The sequence below is a fragment of the Salmo salar genome, chromosome ssa17 (assembly GCF_905237065.1).
Source record: "Salmo salar chromosome ssa17, Ssal_v3.1, whole genome shotgun sequence".
Lineage (NCBI taxonomy): Eukaryota > Metazoa > Chordata > Actinopteri > Salmoniformes > Salmonidae > Salmo > Salmo salar.
Window position 1 is genome coordinate 62,137,322 of NC_059458.1, and position 20,310 is coordinate 62,157,631.

At 43.7% G+C, this 20,310-nt stretch overlaps 2 protein-coding genes across 2 annotated transcripts in view; both read left to right on the plus strand.

Moving 5' to 3' along the window:
• The window catches only part of LOC106576334 (netrin-4), a 42,578-nt gene extending 41,292 nt beyond the window's left edge, over positions 1–1,286 (plus strand). Inside the window, exon 10 of the mRNA XM_045699908.1 lies at positions 1–1,286. This exon is cut by the window's left edge and continues 1,684 nt beyond it. The gene's annotated coding sequence lies outside the window, so the exon portion shown is untranslated.
• A 1,930-nt stretch (positions 1,287–3,216) lies between these two features.
• On the plus strand, positions 3,217–19,931 carry LOC106576294 (ubiquitin carboxyl-terminal hydrolase 44). The gene is made up of 6 exons (XM_014153384.2): positions 3,217–3,391; positions 5,088–6,781; positions 14,022–14,220; positions 17,411–17,519; positions 17,699–17,940; positions 18,089–19,931. The coding sequence occupies exons 2-6, from the start codon at positions 5,225–5,227 to the stop codon at positions 18,211–18,213; spliced, it is 2,232 nt and encodes a 743-aa protein (XP_014008859.1). The 5' UTR covers positions 3,217–3,391; positions 5,088–5,224; the 3' UTR covers positions 18,214–19,931.
• The last annotated feature ends 379 nt before the right edge of the window (positions 19,932–20,310 follow it).

The following is a 20,310-nucleotide window of genomic DNA, read 5'->3' on the forward strand; positions in this document are numbered from 1 at the left end:
GGCAGAGGTGTGGGTCAAGAGTCAAGGCCATGGGGAACTGAACTGCCCTTGGAACAGAGACACCACAGTGAGCCACACCCCCCCCCACTGGGAACACAGTGGTTGAATCAACGTTTCTTCAACCAGTGTTGCACCAACATTGAATTGACATCTGTGGGACCTGACTACTGCAGCTGGATCACACAACACATCCATATCAGCTACTGCCCTCCATCTCGCTCTCTCTCCTCCGCTCGTGGGACTGAGGAGTGTATGATGTGAGAAGGTTGACTAGTATGTGTGTGTGTTTGGTCTCTGTGTGTATACAGTGTCTGTTCATTAGGGTTAAGTGCATTGCTCAAGGGCACATTGACATATTTTTTAGCACCTAGTAAGCTCGGGGATTCGAACCAGCAAGCTTTCGATTACAGGCCTAACATTCTTAAATGCTAGGCTACCTGGCACCTTGTGTAACATCCACCCAGACCGCTGTGTTGTATAAGGGGATAGAGAGACAGGAAAACGGAGAGATGGGAGGGAGAAATAGGGGGTGGGGAAAGAGGACAATGTGGGTCAAGAGAAAGGAGAAAAGAGGAGAACAGGGGAGACACACACCAGCCTGATCCCAGACCTGTTTCATGTATAAGGAGGAGACAGGATGGGGAAAGGGAGAGATGCCCTACTGAGAGGGAATGAGCATTATGTGGTCTTATCCTATCCGCTCCTGATTCAGTTAGAGAGGAAATGAAGAGAAGGGAAACCTGACTGGAACTATCAACTCAGAGTCTCAATCACTGATCCTAAAAATACCACAGCTATTCTGTCCTATGTATCTATCAAACCATTCACACACACACACACACACACACACACACACACACACACACACACACACACACACACACACACACACACACACACACACACACACACACACACACACACATTCACACACACATGCAGGAACACTTCTTTATCAAAAGTGGCCTACATCAAAAGAAGCCAGAACTGGGCCTTGTTGACACAGCAGGGTGATTGAGACACAACTTGTGATTATGATACTTCCAAGAAAATGAGCCCCTGATGTCATCCACCTATTACAACAACATGTACACAGAGTGAGTGACACAGCGAGTGACACGCAAGAGAAAGGTGCTGACAGACAGACAGACGGGTGGGCAGGCAGACAGGCAAGCAGACAGACATAAACCATTAAGACATGTACCAATGAACACATAAATGCTACAAACATAAACCATAATTATGGGGAATGTATTTATTTACTGGTTGTAAAACATTTCCTCTCACCCATCAGCACCTGTGTTTTCACTTTCCACAAACCGCCACTATATAGAACTTTCACAGAGCTATAGTATTCACCTTTTTCAATACAGACAGGAGGTGTGTGTGTGTGTTTATGTTTGGTTTGTGGAGTATGTAGAGTGTGGGCGAGAGAAGGAGCGATGGAGAGGAGAGAGAAAGAGGGAGTGAGAGGGGTGTGGGAGGGAACATGTGTGGACATGAAGACTCAGTTAGGGCCGCGGGACAAAGAAGGAGAAAAACAGTGATTCAACAGGAATCGGATGACAGATCTACACACACATGCACCTCTTTCTCACACACACACACACACACACACACACACACACACACACACACACACACACACACACACACACACACACACACACACACACACACACACACACAGTCTTGTATAACTAACTTTGTGGGGACACAAAATTCAGTCCCATTCAAAATCCTATTTTCCCTAACCTCTAAACCTAACCCTTATCCCAAACCTTAACCCTAACCCCAAAAACTAAACCTAGCTCCTAACCCTAAAACTAACCCTAGTTCCTAACCCTAACACTAATTCTAACCCTAACACAAATTCTAAACTTAACCCTAAACCCCCTAGAAATGGCATTTGACCTTGTGGGGACTAACAAAATGTCCCCAGTTGGTTTACTATTCTTCTGGTCCCCACAAGTATAGTTAAACACGTCCACACACACACAGACACACAAACACTCACCGTTCACTCACTCACTCACTCACTCACTCACTCACTCACTCACTCACTCACTCACTCACTCACTCACTCACTCACTCACTCACTCACTCACTCACTCACTCACTCACTCACTCACTCACTCACTCACACACCTGTGGTACTGCTGAAAGCTAAGCCCTTCTCCATATCAGAGGGGATCAGTGAGCGAGACATTGATCATATGTGTGTGTGTGTGTGTGTGTGTGTATATACAGTGTGTTTATATTGGCTTTCCTCCTGCTCCACAACACTGATTGACACCTGTCTCTCGGTAACACACCCTGTCATCCTAGAGGTCACCTAGGGGTCACACTGTATTCCTGTGTGTGAACCCAGTCACTGGTTACATGTGCATATTCTTTTCATTTTTCTGTTTAGTGATCAACAATCCTCTCTCTCAGTACCCCTTTTCATGCAGAGTGACGGTTGGCAATGTCTCTTGACTGTATCCCCTCATCCTCACATTCACTGTGTCAGGACATTTTCCACATGAGGCCAGAGCTGCTGACAGAGTTTGGGAACATTGGGTATATTTGAGTGAGTCAGTCCTAGGCTCAGGTTGTGGTTAGCATGTATAAGACTTATGTCTCAGGAGTTCTGGGTTTTAATGTTAGACACCCAGTCTGAAACCATCTCTATAGTGTGTGCCTTCAGCCCCCAATGCCCTCATTAACCAGCATGGAGCCCTACACCTGCATCCCCCCCAACATACATACGCACACCTAATACTCTCACATGCAATGTTTGCAACGTATTCTCACGCACAACTTGAACATTGATTGATACATCACTGCCATCTTGTGGCATTGATACGTTTTGAATGTAATTGTTTTTCCAGAAGCAGTGATAGGAAGAAAAAAAACGTGTTATTGGGTTGCTTTATTAGTAGCCTTACTGGTGTAGAAAAAGGTAAATAGGCCATTTGCAGTGCCAAACAGTACTCTATATGTCATACTCAACAGCAGAATGTGCTTAATAGAATGTGAAGGACCACTTCACTTTTATGTCAAATATTTTCTCTGATTGTGTTGTGTAGGCCTGGCTTCATGAATTTGACATGACAATATCCTGAGATTATGTCACAAAATTGTGCCATCTGTGCTGAGTAGGTTAGAGGTTGCCCCTAACCACTGATACAAAGTCAGATGTTTTCTAATCACCTCAATGATAACGTTTAGAGTTGGGGTAGAATAATCTGATCCTAGATCTGATGTTAGGAGAGTCTCTACCTTGAGCCAGGCAACGACACTTGACGCTACCCTACCGCGGACGTGCTCGAGCCAACACCACGCGACAAGAGTAGATACAAGATGGCGACCGTTTTAGTACCAGAGGAATAAGTGCCGTGAAGGATAGGTATGGTACTTTTTCAATTTTCGCCTTTCTTACAATTCGTGTCAGTTGTAATGGTGTACACATTCCTCTGAAAACTAACTAGCATGTTTGATAAACAATTCAAACCCTGACGCATTGACCCCTAACGTATTTAGACTTGGCTTGACAATATTAGCTTGGTTGCTGCTAGCCATGTAGCTAGCTATGTTACTCACCACGTTAGCCAACAAACTAGCTAGATACTTTATTATTTTACTAGCGATTGTTTAGCTATCTTACGCTAGATATTCGATTTGTGTTTATTTAGAAGATACATGCCGCCAGACAGAGAAAGCACAAGGGCACCTTAGCGCGCCCACGAGTCTTTCATATCCTCCTCGATAAGTTTACGAGTAGGTTCTTGTCAGCAGTAACGTTAGTCGTGTTATAACTATAGATAGATAGTGACATCAAGGATTGAAGAAGGAGCGGTTAGTTACCAGTATTTTGGTGACATTGTTAGCTAGGTAATGTTGCTAACTAGTTTTCAAAGTTGTCTTGCGGGGATTATTTACCAATGTCGGGTGAGTTAATGTTAGTGAAATGGTAAACACGTTTGGGAAAGCTTGCTAGCTAGGTTAGCTGGTTTGAAAACACATCTCTCGCTTTTTGTCAGTGTTGACTGGGTAAAATTAAGCAGAAGCAAAGGAATGGCCTTGCTAGTAACTGCCCACCAGATCTATTGTGAAAAGAAAAAAAACGAAACAATGTATCACTAATGTCGATGGTTATAAAACCACAATTGCATTGCATCACGAATGTCGATGGTCATAAAACCACAATTGCATTGATTAAATGTTATATAAAACAGTGGGAGTCAAATGGGTACAATGGTGACAGACTCAGTCAGGGCATGCCAGACAGAAACTTCTTCAGTGGTAACAGCTACTTATTTAAATCACACACAGGCAGTCTTGAATGGTAAACAAACACCCGTTAGACCTTGGACCTGTGGAGTCAGGGTCGGCCTTGTCCTGTTTCTCCTCCTAAATATACTATAGATTGGTTCATGGGGAAGGGTAACAGTAGCTGGGACTGGCATCCTCTGATCCTCGAGTTTCGTTTCCCTTTTGATCTTCCTATCCATCTCTTTCTCCATTCCCTTTCTATATCCATCTCTTCTCTTGCCCCTTTCTCTCTGTAAGGCTGCCTGTACACATACAAAGGGTGCTCTACCCTCCCAGCTCAGCCCCCCTTTGTTTTCCAGGCTTAAGTCTCCCTTTGGCCCCATTGGGGTTGATGATGATGGAGCTGAGACTCTAAAACAGGATTCCCCAACCCCAGCAGTTTTCAAACTGTGCTACGGAAGTGCCTAACCCCCCAGGGTTATGCAAACTGTTTTAAAGGGTACATTAGAGGAAGGAAATCTGTAATGGCAGAAAACCACATCTGAACACCGCAGTCAACATTCAGGATATTGCCCTGTCTTTTTTGACAATAAGTACCCATGTTAGAGAGCTAACTGGTTAAATGCATGACCACAAGTTATTATAAAGACCAGAATGGGCTGTGGGTTAAAAAGGTTTTGATACAATTGTTTTCACTAACAGGCATCTTGTAAAACAAAGGATCTCTTCATACGATATGGGTAAGGCCTTTACTGAGAGGAGATTAGAGAAGTTTAAAGAGTTTTGTACAACTGCCTTTCTCACTCAGTCTCTCTTCTCTTCCTCCCCAGATAAAGCCATGCCGTGGGACCACCCAGTTTCTGAGCTCGCCATGGTGATCTGAAGCCCCAGTGTGGACGTGTCACACCCACACTCGCCTACCCACAGACACACACACACGGACTGAGCCCCCCAGCAAGTGTGTGCGATGGACAGGTGTAAGCACGTGGGGCGGCTCAGGCTGGCCCCAGACCACTCCATCCTCAACCCCCAGAAGTGGCACTGCGTGGACTGCAACACCACAGAGTCGGTGTGGGCCTGCCTGGGCTGCGCCCACGTTGCATGCGGCCGCTACATCGAGGAGCACGCCCTGCAGCACTTCCTGCAGCATCGCCACCCGTTGGCCATGGAGGTCAATGAGCTCTATGTCTTCTGCTACCTATGTGACGACTACGTGCTCAATGACAATGCGACGGGAGACCTCAAGCTGCTGCGCTCCACGCTCAGCGCCATCCAGAGCCAGCGCTACGAGGTCACCACGCGCTCAGGACGCACCTTGAGATCGGCTAGCGCTCCGCCCGATGCCCCCCAACCCTGCGGATCCAGCGAACTGCAGCTGAGGGACGAGGACCGCATGTTCACAGCGCTCTGGCACCGCCGCCGGGCACTGATGGGTCGAGTGTTCCACACCTGGTTCAGCCTGACAGAAGGGGGGAAGAGGAGGGAAGAGGAGGAGAGGCAGAGAGAGGAGGAGGAGAGGAGGAGGAAGGAGTTGAGGGAGAGGAGGAAGACGTTGAAGAGGCAGCTACAAGAAGCGTTGGAGAGCGCCCCACCCAGGAAGAGTCACCGCCTGAGGAGAGCCAGTCAGAGAGCTGCTGCCGCCGTCGTCAACCTCTGCCCCACACGAACACGCAACCCCAGCACCACTTACACACCCCAGACCCCCCGACCAAGAACCCAGAGCCCCGCCACTCACACCCCCAAGAGAATGGGCCGCCCCCCTAAAACCCCCGCGCCCAAACCCTCTTGCTACTCAACACCCTCTTCCTCCACCAAAAGCAAACCCAGAGCCTCCTCTGCCCAAGCCCGGACTGCCCCCTCCCCGGCCCCCCGCCGTGCCCCCTCCAAACAGGGCGACTCGCCCCTCAAACGGCGGCACACTGTCACGCCGGGTGTCACGGGTCTGCGTAACCTAGGCAACACGTGCTATATGAACTCCATCCTGCAGGTGCTGAGCCACCTTCACATCTTCAGGGAGTGTTTCCTCCGGCTGGATCTGACACAGGCCCTGGAGCTGCTGGCCTCGGCCGTTCACGGCCAGCTGGTGGTTCCCAGCCCCGGGGGCCCTGTGTCGTCCTCCACGCTGGCCCAGAGGAGAGGCCCCCAGGTGGGTGCTGGGCTAAGCGGTGGGGCCTCCAGGGCCCGGAGCATGGAGCTGATTCAGCCCAAGGAGCCCAGCTCCAAGCACATCTCCCTGTGCCACGAGCTGCACACACTCTTCCAGGTGATGTGGTCGGGCAAGTGGGCGCTGGTGTCGCCCTTCGCCATGCTGCACTCGGTGTGGCAGCTGATCCCAGCCTTCCGGGGCTACGCCCAGCAGGATGCCCAGGAGTTCCTGTGTGAGCTGCTTGACAAGGTGCAGCACGAGTTGGAGAGCACAGGGACTCACACGCCGCCCGCTGGTGTGTCAACCGGACAGAGACATCTCATCAAGCAGGTGCTCAGCGTAGTCAACACCATCTTCCACGGTCAGCTCCTCAGCCAGGTAAGAGAGAGAGAGGCACACACTCTCCCAAACACAGATATACACAGACTGATACACACTTTTATACTGATAAACACACACACTTTTGCGATTCACCAGTCTAGACATGGCTTAAAATGGATTGAAAATGGATTAAAAGGTCTTTACATTTATTAGTAGTGATCTTACTGGAGCGATTTGGATGGGAGCTTTTACTGCACAATGTGCGTGACTGTTACCACATTTCTGTCTTGATAGTAATATAAAATAAATATATATAAAATACAATATGCTGAAATGATACCGTCTAAATGTGCTTGGCTCCAATCAACACATTCTGAAGCTCTGTCATTTTAGTAGTTAATGTTAGGGTAAATCCATTTGATTTCATAAACTTTTCGACAGAACCCCTTTTGATTTGAACAAAACCTTCCATACTTGCCCATTGTAGAATGGCTCAGAAAGTGACTTTTTGGAACTGAATGCCAAAACACTCGAGGTAAAAGTGCTTGAAGTTGACCCCTTTTGCATATCATACCAAGAGACATCCATGTCTTCATAAATGGAAAAGATAAATGGTTGAGAGTTATATCATTTTAAAGTTTACAAAAAGGGTTGTCAAACTACTTTATAATTACTTGATTTTTGTTTTGTTATTGACATTTTTTTTTACTTCTAACGCCCCCTACTGTTCAAAAGTTTGGGGTCACATAGAGATGTCTTTGTTTTCCATGAAAACATACATGAAATGAGTTGCAAAATGAGTAGGAAATATAGTCAAGATGTTGACAAGGTTAAAAGTAATGATTTTTAATTTAAATAATAATTGTCCTTCAAACTTTGCTTTCGTCAAAGAATCCTCCATTTGCAGCAATTCTCCAATCTAGCCAATCAGTCTATCCTTGAGATCAGAGTTTTAATGGCCCTAATCCAGTTTACAGAAGCAAATACTTTTTATGTGAAGGTGGGTGCTGTATATAACAACTATTATTTTTAGAGTCTATTTTTACGAAATTTACTTGTACAAAGATTTCGGATTGAGAAGGCCTTTATTTTTTTCTATACTTTTCTGGAGTTGGAGCTCGGCGAGTCAGGAGCGTCTGTCTGCGCGCAGGCCTGGTACGCGAGCGCAGGTGCGCACTGAAGGCTAGGAGCGGAGAAGTGGTGATCGGATTGGAAAACCTGATGCGCCGTGGGAAAATCTACGTTCTACACAACGTCTGCAGGTCGTTGCGCACTTGTGCTGAAATACCTCTAAAAACCGTATTATGTATCTGTTACTGTGCCTGCTCTTTACTCAATGCCATCCTGGATTAAATAGGCTGAATGATCAATGGGTGAGTGAATAATCTTCGCCTTATGCCCTACAATTTGCAAACACTCCGAGACCAATGTCAATACCACCAGGCACTTGGTCTCTCTCTGCAATTACATTTGTACCACTCTCAAATGCAACTGGACCTACACTTGATGCCATTCTTCCAAAATCAAAAACTATTTCCTGTGTCGAAAGACTCGGTTCGTTTTATTGACAATGGTGCTGGCTCCACCAAGTCCTCACGCATTGGGCAACTGAGATATATTGTTATGCTTTTATTGTTGATTTCTGGTAATGTGCGACCAAATCCTGGGCCGGTAGATACCATGCAATCTCTACCGACTCCCTATGATTTTAAAAACAGCAGGTTTTGGCCTCTTGCATGTTAATGTTAGAAGTCTATTTCCAAAAATAGACATGATTAGAATATGCAGACGTAATGGTTTTATCAGAAACTTGGCTAAAGAAATCTGTCAAATAACTTTTTAGAACGGATCGGGTGAGTAAAGGGGTTTGGAATTTATATGAAATACGAGTTTAACACCTCTGAAATTCTCTCGATTACCAAAGCCAAACATTTTGAATTGCTTGCGGTTAAAGTGGACTCCCACATCACTGTAGTCTGCTGCTGCTTCGGGAGACACACTTAACTCTCTTTCTGATGTCTTGCAAAAGCTAAATGACCCTGAATTCATTCTTTTAGGAGATTTGAATTGGGACATGCTTAGATCTATATCGGACTCTTTTAAAGAACTGTGTGACTCTCTGAATCTCGCTCAATTAATTAATGCGCCTACAAGACCGAATCCCAGAGCACCTAACAAATCCACGCTATTGGACATTATACTAACGAATACCCCTCACAAATGCACATCAGCTGGGATATTCGGTAATGATGTCAGTGATCACTGTGCAATTGCTTGTGTTGGAAATACAAAAATGACCCAAGCCAAACCCTGTTATATTTTAGACAGTTTATGAGTAAGCGTTCTTACATGATCTATCTGTACTATAATATTGACAGAGTAAGTCTGATTCCCCGATGTTGACACTGCCTGGTACTATTTTTATATGACATTTGTGTTGATTTGTGATAAGCATTCCCCTGTGAAGAAATTTTAAATCAGTGGAGGGGACAATCCCTGGTTTTCAGATAACTTGGCAGAATTAATTAGAAAGATAAATATCTCTTGGGCTCAAGCTAGACATACAAATGCTCCTGTTGACAAGGCCTCCTTCAGAGCGCTAAGAAACAAATGCACCGGATTAATCAGGAAGTTTTTGATAATGGTGGGGCCCAGGCCTCTAATGTAAGCTCTGTTACAGTCAACTATGATATAGGCCCTCATGTGAACCATTTTAACTTTGAGCCTGTTTCTTATACTGAGGTCTATAAAGCGCTAAAGGCTATAGACTAAAAAGTCTGCAGGTCCAGACAACCTGGACCCCTACCTCTTAAAGATAGCAGCTGGTATTATCACTGAACCTGTTGCTCATATTTTCAACTTGAGTCTCTTGACCAATTCCATGCCCAGCATTTGGAAATCAGCTTATGTCCTCCCACTGCTGAAGGGTGGAGATCCCTCAGATGCTAATAACTATTGTCCCATCTCTAAACTCCCTATGCTGGCCAAAGTATATGAATCCCTAGTGAACTCAGTTAAAAAACGTCTTCATTGAAAAGAACATACTGAGCGGGGTTCAGTCTGGGTTTAGATCGGGGCACAGTACCACAACTGCAGCTATGGCAGTGGTACATGACATCATTAATGCACTTGATAAAAAGCAACATTGCTGCTCTGTTTGTGGATTTATCAAAGGCCTTTGATTCAGTTGACCATGAACTGTTGCTAGCTAGACTCAAACATTGGTCTCAGTGAAGGGGCAGTAAATTGGTTTAGGAACTATCTTTCTGACAGAACACAATGTGTATATACTGACAATCACAAGTCTAGCTTTCTTGAGATGAATAGAGCTGTGCCCCAGGGTTCCATTTTAGCTCCTGTGTTGTTCTCAATTTTTATTAATGATTTGGGAAATGGGATGCAACCAGCAAAGTTATATATAGTCATATATTCATGTGCTCCTTCTCTAGTTCAGGCTGTTGAAGAGCTTCAGACTGCTTTTCAGTCACTGCAGGCCTCCCTTTATGGTCTCAAACTGGTCTTGAATGTACAAAAAACTAAATTCATGACCTTTACCAGAGCTAGAACTCTCAGAAGGTTAGCATTGTCATATCTGGTGGCTTATCCTTTAAAAAAGTGTCATCCTACAAATACCTAGGTATTTGGTTGGATGACAAGTTGTCCTTTAAAGTTCATGTGGATAATCTTGTGACAAAGCTTAACTTGAAATTGGGTTTTTATTTTCGTAATCAGGCTTGCTTCCCACTTATGCCTAGAAAGAAGCTTGTTCAGGCCAATTTTCTCTCTGTAATTGATTATGGTGACTTGTTGTATATGCATGCAACCTCCTCTGTCATACAGAGACTGGACTCTGTTTATTATGCATCCTTGCGCTTTATTACAAATGCCAAGTCACTCACCCACCATTGCACATTGTACCACATGGTAGGTTGGACCTCACTTTATATGCGCAGAAAGATACAGTTGTATGTGTTCATCTACAAAGCCCTTTGGATAAACTCCCTCTTTACCTCTGTAGTCTGGTCTCCTTCACCACCAACAGTTACAATACCCGGTCTGCTAGGTGGTTGCTACTTTACTTCTTGCAGATCAGTGGGACGCTAGCGTCCCATTTCGACACCTTCCGGTGAAATTGCAGAGCGCCAAATTCAAATTAAATGACTATAAATATTAAACTTAAATTAAATCACAAGTGCAATACATCAAAATAAAGCTTAACTTGTTGTTAATCCAGCTGCCATGTCAGATTTCAAAAAGGCTTTACGGCGAAAGCAAACCATGCAATTATGTGAAGACAGCGCCCAGCACACAAATGCATAACAAATCATTTTCAACCAGGGAGTTGCGACACGAAAGTTAGAAATAGCGATATCATTTATGCCTTACCTTCGAAGATCTTCTTCTGTTGGCACTCCAAAAGGTCCCAGTTACATTACAAATGGTCCTTTTGTTCGATGAAGTCCTTCTTTATATCCATAAAAACTCAGTTTAGCTGGTGCGCTTCAGTCAATAATCCATTCGGTTTCCCTCCTTCAAAAATGCATACAAAATGAATCCCAAACGTTACCAATAAACTTATCCAAACAAGTCTATCAACGTTTATAATCAAACCTTAGGTACCCAAATACGCAAATAAACGATCAAATTTAAGACGGAGAATCGTTATTGTCTTTACCGGAGAAAAATACCAAAGAACACGCTCTCATTCACGCACTTGTAAACACTACAGCCAAAATGGGAGCCACCTAGAAATACTACGATTTCTGGCTAATTTTTCCAAAAACCAGCCTGAAACTCTTTCTAAAGACTGTTGACATCTAGTGGAAGCCCTAGGAACTGCAATAGGGCACGATTTCACCCTATTTTTAAAGTACCAGCCATTGAAATCAGTGGTGGGGTGATTTTTTTTTGGTGGGGCGGGGGGTTTGTCCTCGGTGTTTCGCCTGCCGTTTCAGTTCTGTTATACTCACAGACATTATTTTAACTGTTTTTTTAGAAACTTTAGAGTGTTTTCTATCCAAATCTACCAATTATATGCATATCCTAGCTTCTGGGCCTGAGTAGCAGGCAGTTTACTTTGGGAACGCTTTTCATTCGGACGTCAAAATACCGCCCCCTATCCCAAAGAAGTCCCCAGGACATTCACAGTATTAGGCAAGACTGCCTTCTCTTCTTGTGCACCAGACACATGGAATAGTCTACAATCCATGCTTCATCTGGATATGTTAGTGCCACTGAATGAATTTAAAATATTGATGGGAGACTCTTACAGAGGAGTGTAAACGCTTTTTTTTAGGCTGGATCATGTTGTATGTTTTAATGATGTAATGTATTGATTGTTGCTGCCTTCTTGGCCAGGTCTCCTTTGAAAAATAGACTCTGGGTCTCAATGGGCTTTTTCATGGTTAAATCATTAAAAAAAAAAAATGTATACAGCCTTGCAGACCTTTGGCATTCTAGTTGTCAATGTGTTGAGGTAATCTGGAGAGATTTCACCTCATGCTTCCTGAAACACCTCCCACAAATTGGATTGGCTTGATGGGCACTTCTTACGTACCATACGGTCAAGCTGCTCCCACAATGGCTCAAACGGGTTATAGACAATACCAGCTGACTGCTTCTTCCCTAAATGGTTCTTGCATAGTTTGGAGCTGTGCTTTGGGTCATTGTCCTGTTGTAGGAGGAAATTGGCTCCAATTAAGCGCCGTCCACAGGGTATGGTATGGCGTTGCAAAATGGAGTGATAGCCTTCCTTCTTCAAGATCCCTTTTACTCTGTACAAATCTCCCACTTTACCACCACCAAAGCACCCCCAGACCATCACATTGCCTCCACCACGCTTGACAGATGGCGTCAAGCACTCCTCAGCATCTTTTCATTTTTTTCTGCGTCTCACGAATGTTCTTTGTGATCCGAACACATCAAACTTAGATTCGTCTGTCCATAACTTTTTTCCAATCTTCCTCTGTCCAGTGTCTGTGTTTTTTTGCCCATCTTAATCTTTTATTTTTATTGGCCAGTCTAAGATATGGGTTTTTCTTTGCAATTCTGCCTAGAAGGCCAGCATCCCAGAGTCGCCTCTTCACTGCTGACGTTGAGATTGGTGTTTTGCGGGTACTATTTGACAAGTTTGGGGTCACTTAGAAATGTCCTTGTTTTTTAAAGAAAAGCAAATTTTTTGTCAATTAAAATAACATCAAATTGATTTAATGTTGTAAATGACTATTGCAGCTGGAAACGGCTGATTTTTAATGGAATATCTACATAGGCGTACAGAGGCCCATTATCAGCAACCATCACTCCTGTGTTCCAATGGCACGTTGTGTTAGCAAATCCAAGTTGATCATTTTAAAAGGCTAATTGATCATTAGAAAACCTGTTTGCAATTATGTTAGCACAGCTGAAAACTGTTGTTCTGATTAAAGAAGCAATAAAACTGTTCTTCTTTAGACTAGTTGAGTATCTGGAGCATCAGCATTTGTGGGTTCGATTACAGGCTCAAAATGGCCACAAACAAAGACTTTCTTCTGAAACTCGTCAGTCTGTTCTTGTTCTGAGAAAGGAAGGCTATTCCATGTGAGAAATTGCCAAGAAACGGGATGCTGGCCTTCAAGGTTATTTACAACGTTAACAATGTCTACACTGTATTTCTGATCAATTTGATGTTATTTTAATGGACAAAATATTTTTCAAGAAATTATAAAATAGTTTCACAAACCTGTTTGTAAGCATTTTAAATTATATCAAACTCAACCATTTATCTTTTCCAGTGATAAAGACATGGATGTCTCACCCTATAGGGTGGGGTATGCAAAACTTTGAACACCTTTTATCTCATGAATGTTTTCAGGTCCAAAAGTCCATTTCAGACCACTTCTTCCATGGCCAAACATGTATGGAAAGGTTTGTTTAAATCAAAAGGGATGCTATCTAAAAGTGATTGAATTCAAATTGATTAACCCGAAAGTGAGTGAGTGTGACTGAACGTGTGTACTTTCTGCTTTGGTGTGTGAAAGGAGTGTCTTGAGTTCTCTGAGCGTACACCCACACCTGCTCTTTCCTAACAAGGGTGTGAGTGTGGGGGCAATGTTTCTAAAGCTGTGTATCTCAGACAATCCAGTTCCTGTGTGTGCGACTGCGTTAGTTAGCTCAGCTGCCCTTGGCTTGCCTTCACACAACTCTCTTTCATCCTCACTTTCTCCCTCCTCTCACTCTTTCGCCCCCCCCAACTCTCTCCTTCTCCCTCTCTCTCTCTCTGCCATACCTCTTTCTCTCGCTTCTCTTCCCCCTCCACCAGGTGACTTGTCTAGCATGTGACCACCGCTCCAACACGGTGGAACCCTTCTGGGACCTATCGCTGGAGTTCCCCGAGCGTTACCACAGCAACAGCCGGGAGAGCGCAGCGCAGGTCTCGTGCCAGCTGACGGAGATGCTGGCCAAGTTCACAGAGACCGAAGCCCTGGAGGGCAACATCTATGCCTGCGACCAGTGCAACAGTGAGTGACAGAGGCACACATACACAAATGTACACAGTGAGCACACACATTCATTCAATGGTATGATTGTTAGAGGTACAATAATTTTGCCAAAGCAGTTCGTTTTCTCGATTTTTCTGTCTCTGCATGTCAGACTACCATCCAGTGCTATAGTTAGACTGAGTATTCACATAGCCCTGTCCAGAGCATGTGAGCGGAGCGTACTAAATTTGACTGGAGCGTGGAGCGAGTTTCCCAAAGGCTGGAGCGTCGGCCTTCTCGCCCACTCCAATTTTGCTCCAGTAGCGCTCACTTCACAAGCTCAGGGCATGCCCGGACCAGCATGCATTTGTAGTCTACTTGTGTGCTGCTTTATCCCCTTGCTTTAGTTACTGTTATCTAGTATGCTAAATATTTTCAGAAAGGAACTGATAAAACACACAGGTGAAAAATTAAGGTGCCTTACAAAGATGAGGAGGAGCAAGAGCAAGAGAGGGAGTGCAGTGATGTAGTGTCCACAACTAAAGAATCACTGTGGAATCTGAAAAGACAGGTATCCCGACTTAGTACGTACACATGCTAACAGAAAGGAACGAGGTTGGTAGCTAGCTAAGTGTGTCATTGTAGCAAAGTATTTATAAGTATTTATCTCTTAAACCCCCTAAGGTCGATATCCACGCCCTGTGGAGATCTAATTAGCATAATACAAAAGTCCCCATAAAAATCTCAGTTTAGCCTGTCTGGGCCAGTGGGACGCTTGCGTCCCACCCTAATCAACAGCCAGTGGAATCGCGTCGCGCTAAATGCAAAACCTCATAAATGCTATAACTTCAATTTCTCAAACATATGACTATTTTACACCGTTTTATAGATACACCTCTCCTGAATCGAACCACGTTGTCCGATTTTCAAAAAGGCTTTACAGCAAAAGCAAAACATTAGATTATGTCAGCAGAGTACCCAGCCAGAAATAATCACACAGCCATTTTCAAAGCAACTAGCATGCATCACAAATACCCAAAACACAGCTAAATGCAGCACTAACCTTTGACAACCTTCATCAGATGACACTCCTAGGACATCATGTTACACAACACATGCATTTTTTGTTCGATAAAGTTCATATTTATATATAAAAACTGCATTTTACATCGGCGCATGACGTTCAGAAAATCTTTTCCCTCAAATGCTTCCGATGAATCAGCGCTACAATTTACAAAATTACTATTCGAAAACATTGTTAAAATGTAATATTGTCATTCAAAGACTTATAGATTAACATGTCTTGAATGCCATCTCTTTGCCAGATTTAAAAATAACTTTACTGGGAAATCACACTTTGCAATAAACGACGTGGTATGCCCAGAAAAAAAGTCTAGGCTATAAATGTTGGAGCCATCTTGGAACGATCAACCATCAAAAATACTATTGTAAATAATCCCTTACCTTTGATTATCTTTATCAGAAGGCACTTCTAGGAATCCCAGGTCCATAACAAATGTAGTTTTGTTCAAAAAAGTTAATAATATATGTCCCAATAGTGTTAGTGCGCTCCGAAGGCTAGTGAAAATGTACCGTGTGCGTCTGACTTGTCGTCAGGAATGAGCAAAAAATATATATTTAGGTTCGTTCAAACATGTCAAACGTTGTATAACATAAATCTTTAGGGGCTTTTTCAACCAGGGCTTCAATAATATTCCATTGGGACGGTTGCATTGTCTTTCAAAACGTTTCGAAAAGGGAGAGTACCCATGGGCGCCGACGTCACAATGGTAATGGCCCATCCCCTGTGACCAAGATAAACATCCTCTCTTTCAGTCAATTTTGATAGTAGGAGACTCAAACCACTTTGTAAAGACTGGGGACATCTAGTGGAAGCCATAGGAAGTGCTAAATGAATCACAAGCCCCTGTGTGTTTCAATGGCAAATGTTTGAAGTGATATCCACACATCAGATTTCAGTTTCCTGTCAGGATTTGTCTCAGGGTTTTGACTGCCATATGAGTTCTGTTATACTCACAGACACCATTCAAACAGTTTTAGAAACTTTAGGGTGTTTTCTATCCAAATCAAACAAGTATATGTATATTCTAGTTACTGGGCAGGAGTAGTAACCAGATTAAATCGGGTACGTTTTTTTATCCGGCCGTGCAAATACTGCCCCCTAGCCCTAACAGGTTAATTAAGCTAGATATGTTTTTTTGCATTGGTTGTGTCTCCATCCACTGCATCTGCCTATGTCGCATTTCTGCATCTGCGGTGAGAGGTGACAGAGCTAGAGCGGTGTTTCTCACCATGAGATATCCCGAAAATTGGTCTTCACACACAATTGTCTGTAGTGTGTGAACGGTTTGGCGCTCAAACTATTATGACCCCTCTCACGAACATGATGGTGTTCTCCGTTTTGCTCTACGACCCCCACAAACGGCTTTGGACTCGTCTGAAGTCGGTACAGCCATCTGCCAACTTCTGTCTGTAGCATCCAAACAGTTTGGGTTACACACTAATATGACCCTTCGGTGCAAAGGTGAGACTCTCAAGAACCGGTTGGTTGTTTTGCTCTAAGACGCCCACAGGCCCCACGACTCGTCTAAAGGTCCCACGGTACCAGGTGAAAAAATGAATGGAAGTATATATGGAGACTGTTTAGTGTAAAGAATAAGGGGTTAAATACATGTAAAAATGTATATATAATAATAACAAATGTTTCCTGATCTTATCTCTCAGATATAGGACAGACACTTCAAAACAAATTTTATTTTGATATTTTTTGTGGAACTATCTGTTCCATGTATTGAATGTTATTCAATGCATTTGTATGGGCTAATAGAAGTAAGGTCCCCAATTTAAAAATAAAATAAATAAAAATTATAATATATTTTTGTTATAGTCCAACGGGTCTTAAAATGCTAAATGAGCCCGTGACGCCCGGGGTTACCGTAGTAAAACCACCCGAACCTCACCCGGCTTAGACAGGGATAAGACTCTGGGTTAAATGTTTTGTTCATTTTCATTCTATTATCTATACAATAGGCCATCATTGGTTTTGGCTCAATAGGCCTGGCATATTCTCTTTCAAGGAGGTAAGCACTGCTCCATGAGTGGGATTTCCACACGCTCAACTCCTCACTACTCTAGCCCTGTCTGAGGTGTCCCTCTAGTGTGCAAGTTGAGTATTACAGTGTGGGTTAATGCTCACTCTTGTCTCCAGGTAAGCGGCGGAGGTTCTCCTCCAAGCCTGTCATCCTGACTGAAGCTCAGAAACAGCTGATGGTTCACAAACTGCCTCAGGTCCTGCGCCTGCACCTCAAACGCTTCAGGTACTGACCTCATTATGACCACAAAATGACTATAACACACCAATGCACCTCAAACACTGCAGGTTACCATTGAGCACATAACAATTGCTCAAGAACCATAACACAACCATGCATTTGAAACACCCTAGCGGTCTTATTTGGTGATTTGGTCTGTTGATGTGCTTGTGATTGGTCATCAGGTGGTCTGGGAGAAACCACAGGGAGAAGATCGGGGTCCACGTCAGCTTTGACCAGCTCCTCAACATGGAGCCATACTGCTGCAGAGACCCCTCCCCCAAGGGCTCGCCATGCTCCAGTCCCTCCCCCGCCGGTTCTCCGAGCCCCAAACACTTCCTGTACGAACTGTCCGCTGTGGTGATGCATCATGGGAAGGGCTTCGGCTCTGGCCACTACACTGCCTACTGCTACAACAAAGAAGGAAGTAAGAACATCTCACTCACACACAAAATACATTTTTATGTAAAAGATTACAAATACAAAGGTGACACACACAACCTTCTCTTGATACATTTTCTTGGAATTGACCTACATCTAATACCCTTTCTCTCTTCTCCTTCTCCCTCTGTCAGGGTTCTGGGTCCACTGTAATGACTCTAAGCTGAACGTGTGTTCTGTGGAGGAGGTGTGTGGTGCCCAGGCCTACATACTCTTCTACACTCAGCGCTTCACTCAGGACAAAGACAGGCCGCTATAGGACCAGGACCCACTGAGCCCCGCCCCAAACCCTCCTCCTTTGTACCTCAGCAGTCCAGTGACATGACATCATCAGCATTACCACCAAAACATCTCAACCCCCCCTCTCTCATGCTCTTTCTTTGTGTTCATTTTATCTCCTCTGGGGGGAGGAATGATCATTTTATCATTTATTTTTCTAAAAGACACAATCTTTTTTATTTCTTTTTGTCTTTGTGAATTTCTTGTACATGTTGTTTATATGGGTTTAAAAAAAGGAAAATGTGTTTTGATAGTGTACAGGTTTATTTTATCAAGAGTATCAGCCAAGTTGTGCGTTGTATTATAGACACGCCTTTACAGGAGTAGAGACAGACTTTGGCCAGGTGTGACTGTAATCTGTAGTTCAGATTTATTCAGGTGTCAACCTTCTGCTCTTCTGTGCTGTGTTTTTATTTTTCTCAAACGATTTGAATCAACTAAAATGTTTCTCACAGCCACTTTAGACAGTTGACTAAGGGATGTCACAGTCAGTCAAATTCTCAACTGGAATGTAGACTGAAACAGATAATTCCCTCCATAAATAGTCTTTAGAGTTTAACCCCTTTAGTTTCGCCAGAGACGTAACGGGAAGCGAGACACCTCCCCCGCTCCTATTTTCTGGTTCATATACAGTCAATGAACTAAGCAGACCAGACCCAGCTGCTTATGCATTGGTGCCTGTGGGAGAGCCACCACTTAAGTGGACCGGAACGGTGACATTTAAAAAAAGAAAAGATTAACAGCCTGAGTGGGACATCTTAATTTATCCACCATCTTTGGTATCGCTCTCTGTAGTAAGTCCAGTCGGTCAGGAAATGGTTCATAATTGACTACTGACCTCACGCCAAAGCACGAGGGGAAACATTTAAAAAGTATCTCAGCTTCTCCAAAAACAACTACAGAACATTTGCATGATATATTCTTTGACTGGTTTTGGAAAATCTATTTTATAACCAGTTTCCAAAGGGATGTTTGTTTTTAGCTGAATGCTGCCCTCTGTCTTCAGAATGTAGATGTCTTCAGTGGTGCTGGTGTTTTTAGGCCTGTTGCCACCTAACTTTTGGTTGGTATCCCTACAGCAGTCATAAGTGCCCTTCGTTATCAGAACATATCTATTTTTGTATCAGTTCTTTGTAGCAGACTGAAATGCAGTCCTACCCCGGCCAGCATTTAGAATATTGAATGTATTTTTGTATACTCGGACATCGAGGATGTTTCACTAAAGTTATGTTCAAAAAACAAAAAGAAGCAGGGCCACTGACTGTTAGATTTTTATGGTTTTGTAATTGATTCCTTCCCCCTCTAGTTGTTTGGAGTCACCAGCAGGTCTGACCCGTCTCTCCTGTGTGTGTATACCAGCATATGTGTTCACACAATATAGTTGGCTCTGGCTATTTTATACTTACATTATACAGACTGACACAAGTAGATCCTTGCTGTGGGTTTGAAGCTGTGGGTTTGAGAGATCTCCATGCTGGTACTAGCTTAACTGCTCTCAATCTAAATGCTGTTCATCTCTAGATTCACCTTTTAGGGAGAATTCAAAGCACATTTCCACCCGATATGTTTGTTGGCATTGTGCTCATACTGCCTCGGGTGTGTACACATTTATGGAAGTGATACTATGCAAATTCTTACCTCAATTTTTAGAGAATTACCTCATGAGAATATATTTTCATTTTTCTAAGAAAACACTAATTTGTGTACTTTTTTTAATCTGCACCACTGTATTAATTCACTTAAGGTTCTTACCATGCTGTAGCCCTCACACAATCCCCTTTCACTTGACTAACTCTAAATAGGGCATACATAATGGCTGCCTCAGCAGCTGAGTATGGGGAAAGAAGCGGCTGCCTACTAGACTCAAGATTTGTATATAATGACGAGACGCTCATGTCTCCGCCCTAACAATGGGAGTTGTTGTCCAAAATAAGCCCATAGAAATGCTTTGGACAGTGAAATCTCTTGCTTTGCCTTTTCCTCTCTGATAGGATCTACTGGAGGCCTGCGTAGGAACAGTGGGCTCCCGAGTGGCGTAGCTGTCTAAGACTGCATCTCAGTGCTAGAGGCGTCACAA

What these genes read in the sequence shown, in the direction of transcription:
- LOC106576294 (XM_014153384.2), top strand. Translation starts at nt 5,225, where the DNA reads ATGGACAGGTGTAAGCACGTGGGGCGGCTCAGGCTGGCCCCAGACCAC. An exon ending in ACGGTCAGCTCCTCAGCCAG is followed by an intron (nt 6,782 to 14,021) that starts GTAAGAGAGAGA and finishes CCCCTCCACCAG; the next exon opens with GTGACTTGTCTAGCATGTGA. An exon ending in CTGCACCTCAAACGCTTCAG is followed by an intron (nt 17,520 to 17,698) that starts GTACTGACCTCA and finishes ATTGGTCATCAG; the next exon opens with GTGGTCTGGGAGAAACCACA.